Below are 17666 nucleotides of genomic sequence, written 5' to 3'. Positions count from 1 at the left end.
TGCCGGATTCAACGCTTTGCAAGACTTTCCCGATACGGAAGGTTGGCTTGGCGTGGGGCGTTCCCGCTCGAAAGTTCGGAATTTAACTTGTCAAGCTTCACCACTCTTTGCGCCTGTCAATACATAAAATTGGTACTTGAGAGTGCTGTAATTTTCTATTCTGTTGCCTCCTCCTCTCATGTCGGCATACTCGAACACAATTCGAGTGCTCTCGCGCTCTCGCATTCATACATCCAAGACGCTCCTTCCGTTCCTCTACCAAACAGCGACGATCCAGCAATGGAAGCCCACCGCATACCCAATTGCCCGTCGAAACATCTCCCGCCGATCGGGCGACGGAAACGACGTGCCGTTTGAGCACGACGCACACGATGTGCCGTTTGAGGGCGAAGGCGATAGCTTGCCTCCCACCCTCGAAGAAGCTGCGTCCGCACGCAAGACGACAATTACGGGCTCCGAGCGCGAGGCTTTCGAGAGCTTGTACAAGACGTTCACTGCGAAGGGGAAAGCTAAGAAGAAGAAGGGCTATGGGGAGGAGCCTGATGAGGTGGCTGATGAGTACTACGAGGAAGACGACGAGCCCTCGGAGTCGATGGATAAGATGTTCGATGCTGTGTTGAAGGGGTCGCCGCAGCTGCTGGAGGGCACGAGGTACAAGCCGGATAAGAGGAGTATCGGGACAAAGCCGAAGAATCCACTGGATTTGAATGCATTGGCGGAGGAGATATTGAGGGATGGGAAGAAGAAGAAGAAGAAGGAGAAGGAGAAGAAAGAGAAGAAGGCTAGCGACACGATCACCCCAGAGGAACGCGACAGGATGGCAATTGTGCGGGAGAATGCCAAGATGGATGGAGAGCTCCGGCACATGACTAGCGAGGAAGTCCTCGCTGCCGTTCGAGCTGCAGACTGGGGGGACGAGGACGAGCCGGAGGAGACAGCGTACCGGCTCAGACGGCCGTCGAACAGGTCACAGGCCGACGACGCAGCGAAGACCCGGGACCTGATAGCCAGCGAGCGGACTAGAGTTGACAGTTTGCTCGAGAAGGCGCAGACAGACAAGGAACTCTGGGACATTCTCGAAAAGGAAGTCCTCAACCCGGTTTGCAATCTCGACCTAGACGGCACAAAGAAGAAGCCATCCACGCCTGAGAGCGACACCGCCCCAACTCCCAAAAAACGCTCCACCCCCGCAAACCCGGACGTCCTCTTCAAAAACTACCCCCACCATCTAATAACCGCCATCACCACACTACGCGAGCACTTCCCCGCCTCGCCCCTCCCCCTAACCATAGTCCCCACGATAAAAGCCCTCGGCCGCTCGCCCTACGCCCTCGGCGCAACAACAACACTCTACAAGCACCTCCTGCGTACCGCCTGGTTGCAGCAAAGCTCGTACCCGTACATCGACGCGCTGCTCACGGACATGAACAACGGCGCGATAGAATTCGACGCCGACGTCGTCGCGCTACTCGACTCGATACTCAACGAAAACGACGTGATTAATACGGGCCGCTTGGGCAGGGAAATGGAAATGGTGTACGGTATGGACTCATTTGTCGAGGGCATCGCGAAGATTAGGCAGTGGAGAGATGTGATTGCCGGGAGGGTGGGTGTTCCGCGTGGGGAGGCGAAGCCGAGGACGATGAGGGCGGTGACGCCGTTTTCGGCGCAGGGGCGCGAGAGGCCGCTGGTTAGGAAGTCGTTTTATGAGGGGGAGAAGGGCGAATTCAGGGATAACAATAACTTCAGAGACAACAATAACGGCAGATTTAACGACAACAACTTCAGGTACAACAACTTCAGGGACAACTCTTTCAGACACAGCAACAGATTCACCGACGACAACTTCAGATACACCCGCTTCAACACCAACACCAACACCAACACCAACACTAACTCCCAAACCGACACCCGCCCCCGCCACACCCGCAGAAAAGAATCCCAAGATACAAACCGCGTCTTCAATCCCCTCGTCGAAGGCCGAAACGATATCCCCCCTTCCAAGCACAATCCGCCTCAACGGGGGCCGTTGGAGCGGCCTGTGAGGGGGAGGAGCGTCGATACGCCGATTGATGATATTGATGGGTTGTTGGCGGAGGCGCAGAGGGGGTTTGAGGCTCGGGAGGGGTTGGTGGGGGGGCGTGGGGATGTGTTGGGCAGGGAGGATGAGGAGGGGGAGATGGGGGAGAGGGTGGGGGATGTGCATAGTGGGGAGGCGAGGTTTGGGGCGAGGTAGAGGTTAAGGAAAGTGTGAGTTGAGGGTGGATGGGCTTAGGTGCTTGGGTAGTTGAAGGGCGAGTCACTGAAGTGGATGAACAGATGTTATGCATCTTAAACGAGGTGAAATAGAATATACACATATTCATATTCTGCCTTGCAACATGTGCCAAAATATTCTTCAGATGATGCTCTTCTCCCCGTCTCGCCTTGTTTCATTCCATCTCATCACGTCTCTTGCCTTGCAGTAATACTGACTGCGATCTGCCAGCTTTTTGTCTGACACAGGCCACTCGGGTGTGAGAGCGAAATTGTCGTGCAGCTACAGCCTCGAAACTGTCAATGGCAGAGTAGGGAGTTCCGGCGGATAGGTCGACGATTCCAAAGGCGACTGACTTTTGACGCCAAGTGAACGCGTCTCGTCGTTTCGTGAGGGAGAGTCCAAAACCAGGGTGAAGCATCGGTGCTCCATTGGAGCGTCGTGAGTGAGGGACGGAGCGAATTCCACCATCCCCAGCATCTCCCCTCCAGGCCAAGCCAACCCCCTCCATGGCGATCTGGCAAAAGCTGCTCATTAATTAAACCAACCAATCGAAGGTCAAATTTCACGTCTCCGTCTCCGCCTGCTCCTCCTTCTCCATCTCTTTCCTCTCACCCTGCGCATCAAACCCCAGCGCCTCCAGTTGGCGAATAAGCTCACTAATGCGAATCACCTTCTCAAACTGCTCCGGCAGCAGCGCATCCCCCTTCTCCTTCTTATCCCTCAGCTCACGCGCCTGCCTCAATTTCTTCGCCAACTTCTTAGCTTCCTTATCCTTCTCGACCGCCGGATCCGCAGCCTTGACCGGTTGCTCCATCTCCACAGACTTATCCCCCTCCTCCTCCACCACCTTCCCCTCCCCCTCCCCCGTAGCAGTAGCAGCTTTCCTCCTCGCCTCCCTCCTCTTAGCATTCTTATTCCCCGCCGCCGTTCCCGCCTTGACAGTATCCTCCACATCCGCCTTCAACCCCTCGGCGCCCGGCACGCCGCTGGACTTTCCCCTGTTGCGGAACCCCTCGGCGGTGCGGTTCTTGTAGATTTCTACATCTTCGGGTGGGCGGTAGCCGGGCCGTACGCGGATCTCCTTGCGGAGTGTGCCGTCGGGGCGTATGGAGGCGGGGATGTGGCGCTCGCCGCTTGCGGAGGTGGTTATGCCGGCTTTGGAGACGGGGGTGGGGGGTTGGACTGTTGGCATCTTTGCGGGTGGGGATGTGGGTGGGGTGTGGGTAGGTGTTTCTCTGGGGAATGCCTCGTGGCCGTGGGTGTTGTGGAAGGGTTGCGAGATTAGGTTTTAGTGAGTGGGTGGGGGGAAGAAGGCAGTCGAGGCAGTGGTGGTTGTGGTTGTCAAACGCCAGCCAATCACATGCCCCCCGATCGCCGTGACTTGCAACTCTTCTCGATTCTCTCACGAACAACGTCAAGTCTCCCATCCTGCGACAACATCAACCACACGACACAACGTCCCCCGCGCCCGCCCTCTCTTCCACGAAACCCTCAAAATGGCTGGCGTACGTTCAATTGCCTCCCCACTCCCCACTCATCCAGCGCACAGCTAACCACCCTCGCAGTTCCTCGGCACCGTCTACAAGCAAGCCCTCCCCCCCTCCCCCCCTTCGCGCAACCACCCACGACATGACTAACCAACCCGCCCTACAGCGCGGTCCTCCGCAGCAACACGACTATGCTTGCCACCGTCTTCGGTGCCGCTTTCGGCATGCAGCTGTACGTGTAGTCTTGGATGGGGGGATGTGATGGGATGCTGAACGATTACAGGGCTTTCGACACGTCGTCGGATAAGGTGTGGGATGCGTTTAACCGCGGTGTATGTATATTGGGGGTTTGTTCAAGGGGTGGGTAGTGCTGGGCTGACTTTGGTAGCGCCAATGGAAGGATATTAAGAAGCGGTATATGGAGGCGGCTGAGGATGATGAGTAGGGAGGGATTAAGCAGGATGGTGGGAGTAGGGTTGTGGATGGGTGGATTCTCCGCTGAAGGGGGGGTGATGGGGTGTATACTACTGCGTGCGCAATTCTATGGATGGGTGCTGATGGTTGATTGCACTTGTGGCTTGGTGCACTTGTCTGGTTTACTTGTCTTGTCTCGCTTTGCATGTGGTGTTATTGTGTACAGTCATCAGATTGGCCATGTGGCGGTGATATGGCAATGACATGATGGCGTATTGGTGGTGCCTGCCTGCGGACTTCCGTGGGTGGGGAGCTCTCCAGGGCGTTTGGTGACATGACATGGTCCAAACAAACCACCCACCACCCTCACCCTGACATGGAGAGGGCCAGATAACCAATCCATCACCATGCTCGTCTCCCAGCAAGAGCAGACGCTGTGTCGCCAGCTTCGCGAGCTGCCGCGCCGCCACAACTACCGCTTCGATGACGCCGCCGCCCGCGACGTGCGCGAGGTCCTCTGCCGCTCGCTGGCCGGCCGCAGCGAGCACCTCGCCCTGTTCTTCCCCGACGGTCAGCCATCCGACCCCGACAAGACGTGGAGCCTGCGCGAGGCCCAGGGCGCCGTCGAGGGCGCAGAGTACACGCCCGCCGCGAGAGGGAAGCCGTGCGGGCACATCTTCAAGAACGGCGAGGCGACGTACCGCTGCAAGACATGCTCGGCCGACGACACGTGCGTCCTGTGCGCCCGCTGTTTCGACGCCTCGGACCACGACGGCCACCACGTCTTCGTCAGCGTCTCGCCCGGCAACTCGGGCTGCTGCGACTGCGGCGACGACGAGGCCTGGGTGCGCCCCCTCCACTGCAACATCCACTCGCCCGAGCCCGCCGACAAGGCCGCGGGCAAGGCGCGCGCCGGCGACGACCTGCCCGACGACCTGCTCGAGAGCATCCGCATGACCGTCGCCCGCGCCCTCGACTACCTCATCGACGTCTTCTCGTGCTCGCCCGAGCAGCTGCGGCTGGTCAAGACGGAGGAGTCGATTGCCCAGGACGAGCGCAGTTCGCGCCTCACGTCCAAGTGGTACGACCCGGGGGACCAGCCCGAGGAGCGCCCGGAGTACTGTCTGGTGCTGTGGAACGACGAGAAGCACACGATACACGATGTCCGCGACCAGGTCGCCCGCGCGTGCAAGCAGAAGCTGGCGTTCGGCACGGCAAAGGCCTACGAGGTGCACAACATCGGCCGCTGTGTCGTCGTGTATAGGACAGAGATCAAGGACCTGCTCCGCATGGCCAAGATCATCGAGGAGATCAAACTCACTGTGACTATCCGCTCCGCGCGGGACACGTTCCGCGAGCAGATGGGCGGTGCTATTGTCGAGTGGATCTCAGACATTGCGGGCTCCAGTGTCGGCGACGACAACCATATCCTTCGACGTGTCGTCTGCGAGGAGCTGTTGAAGCCGTGGCGCATTGGGAGCGCGGCATCCAACGAAAGCATTGGCAAGGATGGGCTCGACGACTGCGAGCTGGACGACAGGGCCGCCGAGGAGCGCCTCTACGACCTGCACCGTCGCCAACACATGATCCATCACAACGTCATTCGCATCAGGCGGCAGCAGACAGCCAACAGAAACGACGACACGACCGCTTCAGACGAGGACGAGGATGAGGATGAAGGTGCCGGGCCAGCAGACACTGGAGACGACATGGACATTGACGAAGTGGGCGCCCACGATCATGACGGGGACGTGGATATGGATGCGTATGAGAGCGCCGACGAGGGCCGGACAGCAAGACATCTGCTCCCTCCACTGCCGCCTCGCTTTGCTCCAAGAGACGGCGCAACGCCTGCCGATTCAGACGGCGAGCTTGTAGTGAGCGCGCCGTCTCTCAGCCATGTCGAGCCGTCGTTGCCCGTCCCAGAAACACCACAGACACGGTCACTTCCACTACGACCATCGCGACCTTCCAAGTATTGGCTAGAAACCCCAGAGAGCTATGGCAGGAACCCAGAAACCCCTCCCCATGAAGACCTCTGGCAGCGCCTGCGTCTTGACCGTCTGATTCTATACGACTTGCGCATGTGGAAGCAACTGCGCATTGACCTGCGGGACGTGTTTATCAGCACGGTGGTCTCGATACCTGAGTTTAAACGCTTGCTGGGCTTGCGCTTTGCGGGTGTGTACACGGGGCTGGCGCAGCTGTACCTTATTGCGGATCGGGAGCCGGACCATTCCATCATCAATCTATCTTTGCAGATGTTGACGACGCCCTCCATCACCGCTGAGGTGGTCGAGCGCGGGAACTTCCTTACCAGTTTGATGGCTATCCTGTACACGTTCTTGACTACTCGGCAAGTTGGCTATCCATGGAATGTCGACCCAAAAGCGACTCTAGCATTCGAACAGGGTGCGGTAACCAACCGGCGGATATTCCACTTCTTCATGGATTTGAAGTATCTAGTTGGTTCGGCATTTGTTCAGGAGCGCATTCGTGAAGAAGAACGGTATCTGTTGCAGTTTCTAGATTTGGTCAAGCTTCACCAGGGCATCTGTCCGAATGTGCGTGCCGTCGGCGAGCACCTCGAATTCGAGTCGGAGGCTTGGATCAACGCATCGCTCATCACACGCGAAACGAACAAGGCGTGCAGGATCTTCGCGGAATCCTTCTCGTGGAACCGCGACGAAGACGACACGAACATCCGCCGCGCGATACGTGCAGCTGCGAGGGTGGTGATAGTGAACTCGCTAGGCGCTGAGCGAAAGCGCTTCGACCAGACAGAAATCAAAGAGGAGACGAGATTCAAGACGCTGGAAGTTTTCGAATTCGACGCCGAGCCTTCGACGTTCTTCGGACCGTCGTACAAGATTGTTGACTATGTTGTTGCTAAAGAGCCTATGAGTTTTCACCATGCACTGCATTATACTTTGTCCTGGCTCATCGATCGGGCGCGCAGTATGCATCGCGATCATCTGCGCCAGTTGCTGCTTTTTTCGCAAGGAGAGCTGCAGGTTGATTTAAATCCTGTTAGCACTTCTATCCCTGCTCATCAATCTGAAGAGTATATGCTTGCGCTGTTCGACTTCCCGCTCCGGGTCTGCGCTTGGCTGGCCCAAATGAAAGCAGGCATCTGGGTTAGGAACGGGATCACGCTTCGACACCAGATGCACCAATATCGAGGCGTATCGCAGAGAGACGTGTCTCACCAGAGGGACTTGTTTCTGCTTCAGTCTGCGTTTGTATTGTGCGACCCCTCGATATACCTCGCATCGATGATTGATCGCTTCGGCTTGATGGGCTGGATGACGGGGAAATACGAAACCAGCCAGCACGGGTTCGAGGATAGCCAGGCGATTGATGTGGTGGAAGATTTCGTGCATCTTCTCATCATCGTTCTGAGTGAGCGCACGTCGCTGATCCCGGCGGAGGATAACAACGAGTCTCATCTTACCGCCATGCGCAAAGACCTCGCCCACGTCCTCTGCTTCAAACCGCTCTCGTTCTCGGAAATGGCCACACGTCTGTCGGATAAGATACAGAATATGGATGAATTCCCCACTGTGCTGTCTGAGATGACGACGTTTAGAGCCCCGGAGGGTCTTTCTGATAGTGGGACGTTTGAGCTCAAGGAACAGTACCTCGACCTGATTGATCCCTACCTACACCAGTACAATCGTAATCAACGAGAAGAGGCGGAGACTGCTTACAAGAACCACGTCGCGAAGAAGACGGGAAAGCAGGCTCGTGATATTGTGTTCGAACCACAGCTGCGACCCATTCCCTCTGGACTGTTTCAAAATTTGGCAGCGTTCACGCGAACGCCGCTGTTCACACAGATTGTGTATTACCTCCTCGGCTACAGTTTGAGGGCAGCAGCAGTCACGCCAAGTATACCTGCGACACGGGTAGAAACATATATCCAGTTTGTCCTGCAGCTTGTTCTTGTAGCTATTCTGGAGGACAAGTCAGAGGAGCAGGAGTGGGCTCAGGAAGCCCCAGGCTCCTTTGTTACCTCGGTGCTCACCAAACAAGCTAATCTGGGCATTCCGGATCATCCTACTATCCTGTCGATTTTGAAGGTTCTTCAAGAGAAGGAATCATTCAAGGCTTGTGAGCCGAAGATCAACTTGATACTGCATAAGCTCAAGCAACGGCAACAGAACAAGTTTATTGTCGCGGCAGCTGCGCTTGGTATGCAGACTGACAAGATTGACACTGCGTCTCCGGCTAGCTTTGGGATTGCGGAGAAGGAGCTTAAGAAGAAGCAGGCGTCGGAGAGGCAGGCAAAGGTCATGGCTGCGTTCAAAGAGCAGCAGACAAAATTCATGGCTAATCAGGAGTTTGACTGGGGCGAGGACGACTTCAGCGATCTAGAAGACGAGACCGGCGGACTGGTTGAGCAAGAGAAGACGTTCAAGTACCCATCCGGTACCTGTATCCTGTGCCAAGAGGAGACGAACGAACAAAAGCTCTACGGTGCATTTGGCTACGTTTCCGAGAGCAAGATACTCCGACAGACTGACCTGGAAGACGATGACTGGGTCGACGAGGTCGTCCAGACTCCAGTCAGTCTGGACCGCGCAGCAGATGACGTCCGACCATTTGGCGTAGCCGGCAAAAACCGACGCATCGTGGAGAAGGTCTCGGCTACTGGCGAGCGCATCGCTACGAAGAGACAAGAGCTAGGCAAAGGATTTCCCAGTTCGCAAATCAAGCGGGGCCCCGTCTCGACCGGGTGTGGACATATCATGCACTTTGCCTGCTTTGAGAACTACCTTGGCGCGACACATAGGCGGCACGTCAGTCAGATTGCGAGGAATCACCCCGAGCGAGTCGACTCCAAGGAGTTTGTGTGTCCGCTGTGTAAGGCGTTGGGGAATGTGTTTTTGCCGATTATCTGGAAACCGAAGAAGATCTCGCAGTTGGGTGAGCTGGAAACGGAGACGGGGTTTGATGAGTGGATTGAGTCGCAGATTGTCGCGATTTATAGGAATACTGTGGGGACTACGGGGAAAGCACCGGTTGATCTTGCGAAAGATCAACGAGTGCTTTTGGACTATGGGGAACGCGTTTTCATCCAGCCTGTGTCTAGCCGTCTTCCTGAGCTCCTCAAGTCGAGCTTGGCTAGTGCAGTTCCAGCGCCGCAGCCGCCCGCACAGCCGTCCACACAGCCTCAATTCCAGCTTTTGGGTTTCCCGGGCAGATCGTCTTCTGAAGTTGTTGAATCCTCGGACCATGGCTTGGTTGCGGTACCAAGCTCTCCCATATCGGAGCTCATCAAGGTCTACCAGAGACTTCGAGACGCGTTCCGTGTCTGCAAGATTCCAACAGCCTTTATGCATCCACCTACGCCGGCGAGTGGTGGTGAAGATCTAACACATACCGATTCGCTCGCGCAGACTCTGGGCTACTCCATCGCGGCTGCTGAGATTGCGCAGCGCGGTGTGCAGTCAGATTCTATACGGGGCACGCTGATCGACAAGATCTCGCCCCAGGCATTGACGCATCTCCACGTTCTCTCCGAAACAGTCTCGTCCTACATCGCGGTGGGGAGTCTGCGGAACCGCGGCTCGAACAAGACTATGGAGGAGTATGTCGAGACCCATCGCCGACAGTTCCGCCAGCTGTTTGTCGGCCATCCGGGAATCTTCAACCCTGATGTGCTGAGTCTGGATCTTAAGGGTATCTCGCCCTTGCTGTACCAGGATCCGTTCATCTTCCTATCCGAATGCGCCATGGGCGTCGTGACGGCGGCGAACCTCGACATCCACCATGTCATCCGCCTATGCTATTTAGCAGAGATCGTACGCGTCGTAATGGCCTTTTCAACCCTCACCAAGACAACCTCATCGCGCTTCCAACACCCCGAGCAATTCACCAACCCCGCAAAAGCAAGCCCCCAATCCCTCACCCCAACCCAGTTAAACGACTTCCTATTCTTCATCTGCATCGTCTACAACATCGCCGACATCGACGACTCCCCCGCAACACTAACCATCGACTCCCTCCCCCTCCCCGCACACTTCAAAGACCCACACGCGCTTTACTTAATGTACACCATGGTCTCCACCTACGCCCTACCTTTTGTCCGCAAAGCTGCTATCCTAATGCACGTCCGCTTCGGCACAGACGTCCCGCACTCCCCCCCCGAACACACAGACGACCCAGAACTCGCACGCCTCTCAGCCGTCCTGCACCTCCCCTCCCTACCCTCCCTCTTCGCCGCTTTCGCGCGTCGGGATGGTGCAGCGCACACCATGCGCTCCGTGGTCGGCGGCTGGATCCGCCATCTTCTATGGGCGCAGGCGGGTCGTGTGCCCACGCAGCCTACTATCTCGCTCTCCCACCCCGCGATTTTTGAGCTCGTGGGCTTGCCGAAGAATTACGATGCGCTTACTGAGGAGGCTATCCGTCTGAAGTGCAGGGCGACGGGGAAGGAGTTGACGGACCCCGCGCTGTGTCTGTTTTGTGGCGAGATTATGTGTAGTCAGGGGGTTTGTTGTGCGACGGGGGATGGGAGGGGGGGGTGTAATCAGCATCTTGTTAAGTATGTCTCCCATTTTTACCCCTACATTCATTCATTTATCCATACCAGTCGTATGTTATGCTAACGTGGTTTTCTGACAGATGCGGAGGCACAATCGGCATCTTCATCCACATCCGCAAATGCATGGTGCTGTTCCTCAACAACGACAACGGGTGCTGGGCCGTGGCGCCGTATCTGGATAAACATGGTGAAGTGGATCCAGCGCTGAGGCGACATCATCAGTTGTTTCTTAATCAGAAGAGGTATGATGCGTTGCAGAGGAAGGTGTGGCTTGAGGGTGGGATTCAGAGTCTGATTGCGAGGAGGCTGGAGGGGGATATAAATAATGGGGGGTGGGAGACGCTTTGAGGGTTTTGTTGGGAAGGGAGGGGATGGGAATGGGGATGGGAAGGGAGATGGGGATGGTAGGATAGATGCTAGTTTGCTATGCTATGCGATACGTTCAAAGTACTAAATGCCCATCCATCACCATCATCACTATATCCCCAGAGTAAAACGCCATGCCATGCAAAGTCCCATCATAACCCTCCCAAACCCCCAAACCCCAAAAACACCAAAACACCTCGCTAAAACAAAACCTCCCCCCCTCAAAACTCCCCTCCCCCAACTTCTAAGCTCAAACCCAACCGCATATTCTCCACCGTCCTCCCCCCCACCCCCTTCAACATAGCCAAACTCTCCAAATCACACAACTCATCATCATCCATCTCCACCAGACACGTCACGATCCCATCTGCTTTCTTCGCGCCCACGCCTTTCAGTGCGCGGATTTGTGTGACGTCGCGCGAGTTGATGATGCGCAGGAGGTGGGTTGTGCGGGGTGTGTTTGGGGCGTCGCGGAAGATGGGTAGTTTTTTAGTTTGGGGTTTGCGGTTGCGGGGCTTGGGTTTGGGCTTGGGCTTGGGGGTGGTGTCGGAGTCGGAAGTGTAGTGGTCGGAGGGTGGGGCGGGTGTGAAGGCTTCGTCTTCGTCTTCGTCTTCTGAGGCGGAGGCGTCGTCGTCGCGGTAAACGGGTGTGTGTTTCTGCTTTGAGGGGAGCTTGTCTGTTTTCGCTGCTGGTAGGGCGAGGAGTAATGTCGACGAGGACACGACCGCAGGCGCAGAGACATGCTTCGCACCCGCGTCCCCCTTCTTCGCGCGAATACGCTCCTCCAGCGCCGCCATTTTGGCCTCGAGTTTTGCGTTTCCCGGGAAAAAGGGCTGCGCGAGCTGGTACATGCGCAGCGCGCTTGCATCCTCGCCGCGCATAGCGTGCTGCTTCGCCATGAGCAGGAACTGCAGGCCCTGGGACTTTCCGTCGTCGTCTTTGGAATCAATTCGCTGCTCGAGATCGTCGAGGCGCTTTTGCAGTTCAGCTGATAAGGCGGGAGCAGCGCCCGCAGCGTCTTGGAGGGCTTTTTCCGCGAGTTTCTCGTCGATGCGTTGTGCGATTAGGGCTTCGATGGAGGCTTTTGTCATGCTGGCTTCGATGGTGCGGGCTCGTGATGTGCTGTCTGCTGTGCGGAATGTCTTGGCTGGGCGGGATGCGAATACGTTGTTGGATTCGGCTGCGCGTTTATTGCCTTCTGTGCGGCGCACGCCCTGGTTCTGAGATGCGAGGTTAGACACGCGAGAAGCAGCGGGTTTGCGGGAGTCAGAGTATACAGAGAATGCCTTGACGGGCTTTTCCCCTTTCTTCTGCTTCTCGGCCTCTGGGATGTTGACGTTTACGGCTGCTGTTAAAGGTCGGAGAGGTTGTCGTGTGAGGTTTGATCCGCTTGTTGTTGCTAATGGCTTGACCATTGTGCGATATACGGGGTCGTTTTCCACCTCCGCGACGTCGATCTTCTTGGCTCGGCTGGCAAAGTTCAAAGAGCTGACTGTATCCAGATGGTATGCGCGTGTCGGGGCCAGATTGAGGATCATGATGCTCAACCCCTTGTTTTGACCAAGAGACAGAATTCTCGTCATCTTCGATTCGCGATAGGGTATCCGAGCCTGCTTCTTGTTCATTGCCTCCACGCATTGTGCTAGTACGAACAGAGACTTGTTGATTGCTGAGCTCTCCACCAGGCGCTCCTTGTTGTTTTCGGTGCGGCGGTTGTCCTCTGACCCAGCAAGATCGATACACGACGCTCGACTAACGCGGATTGTAGTTTCGGTGGTTTGCGTAATCTTCACGCACAGAATGGCATGCGATCGAGAGGAGTGTGCGTTAAGCTGGGCTGTGGTTAGTTGTGTCTTGGGATAATCAGTCGACCTAGTTTACCTTTGTAGCAGATGTGGATCGGTTCATGTTCGCCTGGTCGTAGAGATGCTCAAATTCCTTCAGCGTTGTGCAGGGCTTCTCTGTTAACCCAACAACAACGGTCTTGCCATGGTTATCTCTAATAGGCAGTCCAGATGGTGTGCGCTTTTCTGGGGGCTCGAACAAGTCGTAAACGCGGTCGCAGTAAATCTCAAAGTACTCCAGAGCAACCTCAACCTGTGTGGCGCCTGCAGTGTCCTTCTCGATCTTCTTGCACCGTCGATATATCGAACTTAGCAGCCGTGGAATAACACCGCGGTCCGCCAATGACTTCCCTCCACGCATTGTGTGCGTCTTGCCGGTTCCGGTGCAGCCATGGGCGAAGATAGATAGGTCGAAGCCATTGAACAGATGCTTTACCGTAGGCGAGACTGGCTATATGTCAGCGGAAGTCTCGCGCCATGTCCGGATGTTATGTAATCTACGCACTCTCGGCATCGAAAAGTTGCTGCTGCGTCGCTTCTTGCTCGTACACAGAACTGAACTGAAAGCTGAAGGACTCGGCATCATTCTTGGGGCTTGGTATCCTGACGACTGTCGCGGTGCTCTCGCCATCGATGGTCTCGGCCGTGACGATCGTGTCCTTGTCGAGCTCCTGCTTGAGCAACGGGCGGATTCGGGCCACGACGCGTACGCTCATTGTGGATGTCGAAGAATGGAGGATACGCGTGGAGGGAATAAAAGTCCAAATCTACAGGAAAAAGAATGCTAAACCGTGGACCTCTCGTGGCGTCGAAGCGCTGCAACGCACGAGGACCGTCCAGGATGCGCCAGCTTTGCTTCCCTCACCGCTTAGACTGTTGCTCTGGCAACCAACTCTTTAATGATCACGTGATCCGATACCCATCTCACGCCACACCTAAATCGACCTCTACTGCAACTGCATGCTTCCCTGGACTATGGCGATCGATCACGGCATCTAGGCAAGAGCCGGACGATGCACGCGCGGTGATCCATCGTGGTGGCTGGAATGTCTCGAAACGCGTGACAAGCGACAACAACCCGTTGGAAGATCACGGACGATATGCCGCTGAGCCTCACTCTAATATCCTATTCCAGGCTTGTCGGCTGCCAGCATTGAAATGGAGAAAATGTTGTTCGGGTAGCCGCCATGTCACACCTCCCCACTACCGTAAAACTCCTGCTCTTTCGATTAACGCTAGACATAGGGTTTCGGGAACTATAGCTAGTGCGAATACTTAAATGCTGCGTTTGCCTTGCTGTACATACAAATAATTATTACTCTATTTAATTCTAGCTTAATAACTATACTATAGCTCTTAAAATATACATTTTAAGCTTAAATTTAAAGTTAATATATATTAAACTTAGGTTTTTTTTAATTTTTAATATATAACGTAATATTTATTACGTAGCGTAGCTTATATGTACAGCTTAGCTACTTAGTACTATATAAGATATAGCGTTTAAACGTTAAAGTTATACCTATAATTAAAGCTATATTTTATAAGTCTTAAGTTTTAGCTAAGTATTCTAAAAAATATATATATAGCTAGTAAATTTATAAAGCTTAGTATTAAAAAGTAAATATAAGTAATAGTAGTAAATACTATAGAGTAGGCTCTAAAATTCTCCTAATTCTTTACTAGTATAATAAGTAGTACTAAATTATAGCAGTGTTTTACCTAATTAAGTAATACTAAGTTACTAGTATAATACTAAGAACTTTAAGAACTTTAAACTTTAAAGTTTATTAAAATAATCTAAATAACTCTATAACTTTAACGCCTACGCCTATTATAATATTTTAACATTTTACCTATTACTATGCTTTAATTACAGCTTTATCTCCTTCTTCTTCTTCTCTTCCTCTAGCTTTACTATTTTAGGTAAGCTAAGAGAATTCCTAGCGCTATTAATAATAATAGGATTTAACTAAATCTAGTCTTTAGTATTCTTTACTAAAAGTTACTCTATTAAGCTAGCTTTATTTATCTAGCTACCTTTAGGTATATTTCTACTCTTTATTACGCACTTTAAATTAGATACTAATATAGCTTTATAACTCTTTTTTTACTAGGTAAGTATCTTACCTTTATCCTCTAGTAGTAAGTAGGTAAATATATTATTATTACTTTTTTTAATTTTAATATTAGCTAGGTCCTTTACTAAGTCTTTAGAGATCTCCTAACTAGTAAAGTCTACCTTATTAATAAAGTCTTTAATCTTAATTAAGTAGTTATTAGTACTAATAGGGTTAATAGTAATACTAGTATAGATAAAGAAGTCTTTAATAAGCTATCTTTTTTAGCTATTTAGGTTATTCTAGGTATTAGTAACAGCCCTTATTACTGCTATCTACTGTGCTAAAATTACTATCTATTTTATTAGGTTCTTCTCTAAAGTATTATTATCTAATATTAACTTAAGCTTCTTCCTTAATAATACCTTAAATAACTTATTAATAGCTACGTCTAATAGTTAGAGTAGTCTAGTATATCTACCTAGTATTATTATAAGATAGATACGTTTCTCCTAAAGTTTTACCTTTATAATATCTATTTTATAAAAGGCAGCGTAGTCTATTATAAGTAAGCTATTACGTCCTTCTAATATATTAAATAGTTCTTTATCTAACTATTTAACTAGGAGCTCTTTATTATTATATACGCTTAGGTTAACTTTAATAGTAATATAAAAGTTCTATTTAACTTACTCCTTTTTATTAAGCTTACCTTCTACTATACTATAAAAAATAAGCTTTAGCTTAAGTCTTAGTATACTATTAGTAAATACGTATAATACTAGAGTAGCTTAGCGCTTAGCCTAGCTAGAGTTAGTAATATTCCTAGTAACTATATACTCTTCTTTAATATAGTAAGTATACTTATTAAAAAACTTAAAAGAAATTAGTACTTTATCTATATTAATAATATTAGATAGCTAGAAGCACTAGTAGCAGCTAATTATTATCTAGACTAGTAAGTTCTAATAAATAAACTAAAGAAATTAATTTATAAGTTTAAGGTAGTAAAGTAGAAGATACTAGCTAGTATAAGTAAGTTATTACTAAAATATATTCTATTACTAAAGAAAACGTTTAAACTAGCTATTTAAGAATATAAACTAGAGCTTCTATTAAAGGTTAGTAATTCTAGTTTTTCCTATATAATAATTATATTTACTAACCTGCCTATTCTTATCTAGCTTATACCTATAGAACGTCTTAAAGATAATCTTCCTCCTCTAGTAAAACTAGTATTATAAAACCTTTTATTCTAACTACTACTACTTAATAAACTACCTAAATAACTTAAGCTTAAACTTAAGATACTTCTTATAGCTATTCTTTAATACTATAACCTAACTACCTTAGCTTATTATAACTATCTTATACCTTATTACCTATATATTATATGCAGTAGTTTTAGGAATTAAGAACTTCTTAGCAGCGTTAGTAAGCGTTAGAGGTCTCTAGTAGCTATTATACTTAAGCCTCTTAAGGCACTGCTGCTTCTATATAGTCCTATTATAGTACTTCTTATACTTAATCTAATAGTATATAAAGTATAGAATAATCTTAATCTTCTATTAAACTAATTAGACTATATAGGTCCTTAATAACAGCTAAGACTTTTTATATATAGGCCTTATACTAATTAACTTATTAATAGTTTTATTACTATAGTTCTAGTATAGCTTATTAAAATAGTTAGAGGTAAGGTTACTTACTATAAGATTACTAAGCGTAACCTGCTTATTTAAGAGAGTTTTAGGTAAGAGGCCTATAGTTATTAATATATAGGTAGTTAAATTTAATAAATTACATAAGTTTTATAAGCTGTTTTAAGATAGGACAAAGAATAGATTAGGCTCCTAGGCTAATAAAATTTTTAGTAGATTCTAATATTAGCCTAAGTGCTACTTAGAGGTATTTATTAGAGCGTCTATTTAGCACTCCCGCCACCCCTACTAGCGTTAATCGAAAGAGCAGGAGTTTTACGGTAGGTGCCATCGCGAGCTGATTGGGCTCAAGCTGAAACACGAACTTGACACCGTCAGAGCACAACCACCACTGCTCCAGTTACCAACCGTACATTTTGCGAGGAGCCTAGTGACACTTGCAAATTAACGGGTCGGCGACAATGCTGGGCCAGTGCTCTCTCGTCTTCTATTTTCATGTCAAACAATGCTCAAGGCGGCTAATGGAGCTTCAAAACCAGATGGGAGCCCAGGGAGCAATGGATTCAACATTCTAGCCCTGAGGTCGTCTGCACTGTCATTTGTTTGAGACAAACAGTTCCTGCTTTTCCCTTACCGTTTTTTGCTGTAATACCCTTGATCTTGTCGATCGTTTTCCTCATTAATAGTGTCGTGTGCCAGTCTCTTTCTATCTGTCTATTGCTGCTCTCGTTTTTCAGTCTACGCGCGCGTCTTTCCAGGCATTCATTCTCTTTCCTTGCACATTTCGCTTCTCTAGTTTAGATAACTGTCTTGACGATGGCTATCTTTTCCATGGTATTGCTGCTGGCAGCTTATTTTTCCACCGTAACTGCAGGGCCGGTCCCAAGAAGACAAGTGTAAGTCCAACATCTCATATACACATACGCATACTAATTCTGATGATATAGCTTCACCAGCGATGTCAATACAATCTCGACGGTTGTCTCCACTGATCAAGTGGTCAATGCAGAGACAGCTGTCGTAG

At 50.9% G+C, this 17666-nt stretch overlaps 5 protein-coding genes across 5 annotated transcripts; 3 read left to right on the top strand and 2 right to left on the bottom strand.

The window, feature by feature from the left end:
• The first annotated feature begins 110 nt into the window (after window positions 1-110).
• On the top strand, window positions 111-2529 carry P153DRAFT_2593 (uncharacterized protein). The gene is made up of 2 exons (XM_033662812.1): window positions 111-2098; window positions 2216-2529. Exons 1-2 carry the CDS (start codon window positions 179-181, stop codon window positions 2234-2236), a joined length of 1941 nt encoding a protein of 646 aa, XP_033528869.1. The 5' UTR covers window positions 111-178; the 3' UTR covers window positions 2237-2529.
• On the bottom strand, window positions 2326-3109 carry P153DRAFT_362249 (uncharacterized protein). Its single transcript, XM_033667087.1, has one exon. It carries the CDS (start codon window positions 3072-3074, stop codon window positions 2823-2825), a length of 252 nt encoding a protein of 83 aa, XP_033528868.1. The 5' UTR covers window positions 3075-3109; the 3' UTR covers window positions 2326-2822.
• Window positions 3110-3922: 813 nt separating this feature from the next.
• On the top strand, window positions 3923-4485 carry P153DRAFT_391821 (uncharacterized protein). Its single transcript, XM_033671098.1, has 3 exons — window positions 3923-3979; window positions 4031-4079; window positions 4136-4485. The coding sequence occupies exons 2-3, from the start codon at window positions 4063-4065 to the stop codon at window positions 4422-4424; spliced, it is 306 nt and encodes a 101-aa protein (XP_033528867.1). The 5' UTR covers window positions 3923-3979; window positions 4031-4062; the 3' UTR covers window positions 4425-4485.
• A 59-nt stretch (window positions 4486-4544) lies between these two features.
• Window positions 4545-11059, top strand: P153DRAFT_391820 (uncharacterized protein; the record flags this gene model as incomplete). Its single annotated transcript, XM_033671097.1, has 2 exons — window positions 4545-10711; window positions 10792-11059. The coding sequence occupies exons 1-2, from the start codon at window positions 4569-4571 to the stop codon at window positions 11057-11059; spliced, it is 6411 nt and encodes a 2136-aa protein (XP_033528866.1). The 5' UTR covers window positions 4545-4568.
• Window positions 11060-11298: 239 nt separating this feature from the next.
• Window positions 11299-14061, bottom strand: P153DRAFT_328833 (kinesin-domain-containing protein; the record flags this gene model as incomplete). Its single annotated transcript, XM_033665366.1, has 3 exons — window positions 13427-14061; window positions 12959-13368; window positions 11299-12909 (listed from the first exon to the last, which is right to left on the bottom strand). Exons 1-3 carry the CDS (start codon window positions 13635-13637, stop codon window positions 11299-11301), a joined length of 2232 nt encoding a protein of 743 aa, XP_033528865.1. The 5' UTR covers window positions 13638-14061.
• Window positions 14062-17666: the final 3605 nt, after the last annotated feature.

This window comes from Dothidotthia symphoricarpi (genome assembly GCF_010015815.1).
Source record: "Dothidotthia symphoricarpi CBS 119687 unplaced genomic scaffold P153scaffold_1, whole genome shotgun sequence".
Lineage (NCBI taxonomy): Eukaryota > Fungi > Ascomycota > Dothideomycetes > Pleosporales > Dothidotthiaceae > Dothidotthia > Dothidotthia symphoricarpi.
The sequence above is the reverse complement of the archived record's forward strand: the minus strand, read 5'-3'. Positions and strand labels throughout refer to the sequence as shown.